Source organism: Haliotis rufescens, unplaced genomic scaffold, assembly GCF_023055435.1.
Source record: "Haliotis rufescens isolate VD_foot unplaced genomic scaffold, xgHalRufe1.0.p SCAF_7, whole genome shotgun sequence".
NCBI classification, from domain to species: domain Eukaryota; kingdom Metazoa; phylum Mollusca; class Gastropoda; order Lepetellida; family Haliotidae; genus Haliotis; species Haliotis rufescens.
Genome location: NW_025964361.1, coordinates 46,139,492 through 46,142,737, shown reverse-complemented (window position 1 = coordinate 46,142,737; position 3,246 = coordinate 46,139,492). Strand labels below are relative to the sequence as shown.

General features: G+C 40.9%; 1 protein-coding gene across 1 annotated transcript; it reads left to right on the top strand.

Moving 5' to 3' along the window:
• Positions 1 to 776: 776 nt before the first annotated feature.
• Positions 777 to 2,512, top strand: LOC124143705 (histamine H3 receptor-like). Its single transcript, XM_046512763.2, has one exon. It carries the CDS (start codon positions 867 to 869, stop codon positions 2,052 to 2,054), a length of 1,188 nt encoding a protein of 395 aa, XP_046368719.2. The 5' UTR covers positions 777 to 866; the 3' UTR covers positions 2,055 to 2,512.
• The last annotated feature ends 734 nt before the right edge of the window (positions 2,513 to 3,246 follow it).

The window sequence follows — 3,246 nt, the reverse complement described above, 5'->3', positions numbered from 1 at the left end:
TGCGATTTAGCGTCTTTTCGGATGGTCAATTGAAGCAAGTCATGTAGGCCCTTCTGAACAGCAAGGTAAGACTTCTGTTTGTGTTAAATGTTTGGGATTCGCCACCTAGGGCATTGTTAATAGTCGTTTGCTTGATATTGGACATGCCGTAATATTGTGATTTCCTATTTCGTATATACAACAAAATACTAAAAGGTGAATCAGAATTTCAAAATCGTCGGCATATTAATATGTTGCTGTGTAGTAAAATTGTCTTTATACACGGTATACATGCATACGTGTACTTCACAATATGAATAAGAGTACTACTGTCTCACAAGTAGATGACCTCCTTTATAATGGAACGGTTAGTTTAGAAACTTAGGTTAGGGACAGACACATTTATCAGATGTTTTTTTTAATGTTCAATCACCATGACTGTCCAATGTGAACAGCGATCTATCCAGTCTTAGGAAAGTTTCGATCATGGATTCTATATATTGTGAACAATAATATCTAATCTTACATCTTATTAGCAACCGTGTCCCGCGCCATTTAATGGCCCCATGCTAATTGCCGACATTAGTTACAAAGATTGAGGTAAACTGGAGGTGAATGAAAATGCACCTGTACATCTTCGTTTCTATGTTTCTGTTATCAGTTATGTGGTTGAGAAGGTGTGGCTTTCTGCAAGACTCTAAACTAGTAACTGGAATCGTTGGTAATTTTGGTGAGTAAATATGTATACATATATCTTTAATGTTAACACTAAAATTCATCAGAAAGAATACAGAGTATTGAGGTATTAAATATGTATGCTTGTTGTTTTTCTTCCTTCTCAATTAATATTTTGGTTAAAGGATGACTGAAAGGAACCTTCAAAGATCATGACGACAACACCTCCCACCATAACGACGTCAACTGCAGCTACTGTGGATGAAGTGGATGAATGGTACATTCCTCCCTGGTTACATGGAGTAGCTGGTGTTGGAATGAGTGTTCTGATACTGCTTGCTGTGGTGGGCAACCTGCTCGTTATCATCTCCTACTTCAGAGACAAACAACTACAGACTGTCCACAACCTCTACATCCTCAACCTGGCTATAGCGGATCTCTTCCTTGGAGCTATCAGCATGATCTTCTATGCAGATTACACGCTCAGATCCTGGAAGTGGGTGTTTGGTCGAGTGTTCTGCAAGATATGGTGCGTTAACGATAATTCTATGTGCTTGATGTCTGTGCTGCTCATTCTCCTTTTGAGTCTTGACAGAGTCATCCTTCTTAGAAATGGAGCTGAGTATATCGCCAAAGAGACAAAGAAGGTAGCAATGGTGAAGATAGGTATAGCCTGGGTCATAGCATTTGGGATATATGGCCCTTGTGTTATCTTTTGGGACATCGCAAGAGGGAACAGTATCGTTGCAGATGGAGATTGTGATGCTGAGTTTATTATGAATGTCGATTTTACTCTTATCACGGCACTATTCGAACTGACCATTCCTTTCATTGCTCTAAGCTGCCTCAATCTTTTGGTGTTTTTAGCAATAAGGAAAAGGCTGCGAATCTTCCCAAAAGGGAATCACTCCACAGGTGTTCACACAGAGCATGTGCACGACAAAGGACAATCAACGAATCAAAATATAAGGAGTCTTAATGGAAAGCTTACTAAAGGGGAACCACCTTTTCATTCCACAGAAGGAAGGCCCGTTAGTGTGATCATTGTGCCAAATGAACAAGTACAACATCAGCACCACAGAAACAACGATGTTGTTGTCCAGAATCCAAACACAGTGAAACAAACGTCAGCCAGAAAGGATTTGAAGGCAGCTAAGTCATTATCTGTATTGGTGGTAACCTTCTTCATCTGTTGGGCACCGTATACCATCGCTACTTTTGCAGTGACGCAATGTGATGACTGTCTCAACAAGCACGTGTATGAGTTCTTCACTTGGCTCCTGTGGGTTAAGTCGTCCATCAATCCGTTTCTTTATGCATCTCAGAGTAAGAGATTTAAGGAGAATTTCATCAAAGTTCTGCCCTTTCTGAAATTCTGCACTAAGAAAGATCGTGAATAAAGAGGTTTGTATTTTAGGCCAATGCATGTGCTTCACAAACTGAGAAAGGACATGGTAAATAAAAGAGCAAAACAAAAAACATTTTCATAATCAAAAGCATGAGCATGTGTTTATGAATCTCTACGAAATAGTGCTGATTCAAGGTGTTGGCAATAAGGTGAGCATATCATGTCCCAACGGTGGAACCCGTCACAAACACATGCAAAGGCAAGTCGCATCCTTTATGTGATAGCACAGCAATCCGTTGTTTTTTCTTAATAAGGAATTACTTTTTACTGTATTCATATATGGTTAGTGTCATCTGTCCTCAGTAACGGTTATATTCTGTAGGCGGGGCGGTGGTAGCCTTGTGGTTAAAGCGTTCGCTCGACCGGTGTTCGACACCCGTGAAGATCCGGGGTAGAATAGGTATTCAGCTTGCCGTAAAGGGCGATTACGCTTGTCGTAAGAGGCGACTAACGGGATCGGGTGGTCAGGCTCGCTGACATGGTTGATGCATGTCATCGTATCCCAATTGCGTAGATCGATGCTCATGATGTCAATCACAGGATTGTCTGGTCCAGAACGATTATATACAGACCGCCGTGAGATAGCTGGACTATTGGTGAGTGTGGCGTTAAACATAAAGAAACGGTGTTCAATTTTCCTCATGGGTACAATGTGTAAAGCTCAGTTCTGACCATCATCACTCACTCACTCACTAACTGCTGGTATCGGCGTAATATTCCTCTCTTATATGCTCTAGTATATCGGTAGATAGAGAAAGGTATCGTTTACCAGCTCACATAAAAATGAACTGACCATTTTATTTTATGTTTTTGTCAAATTGGTTTTGCTCAGTCTGAGTTGTTGAAGTGATTTTGTTGACGAACACTCACTCAACAACAGCGTGTGTGTGTGGTGGGGGGTGGGGGAGTGCATTAACGTCCAGCGATGCTAACAGAACAAGCATGAATCTGTGATCATGATCTATGTGTAAAGATTCGGAGTGATTTAAAATAGCCTCATGACTGTATAACAAGAGAGGTGATTTAAACTGACGAAGTCTACTTTCTATTCATGTCGAGAATTATTCCAACATCTGCAGCCTTTGGTGTCAACATTTCACAGATTGTAAGGTACAACCGAGTAGGCTTGTTCTCCAAAGATTCCAAAATGCGTCATACGACTCATGCTCTGAAACTGTCAGGGT

Excerpts from the sequence above, each read along its gene's own strand:
- LOC124143705 (XM_046512763.2), top strand. The coding sequence starts at position 867 with ATGACGACAACACCTCCCACCATAACGACGTCAACTGCAGCTACTGTG.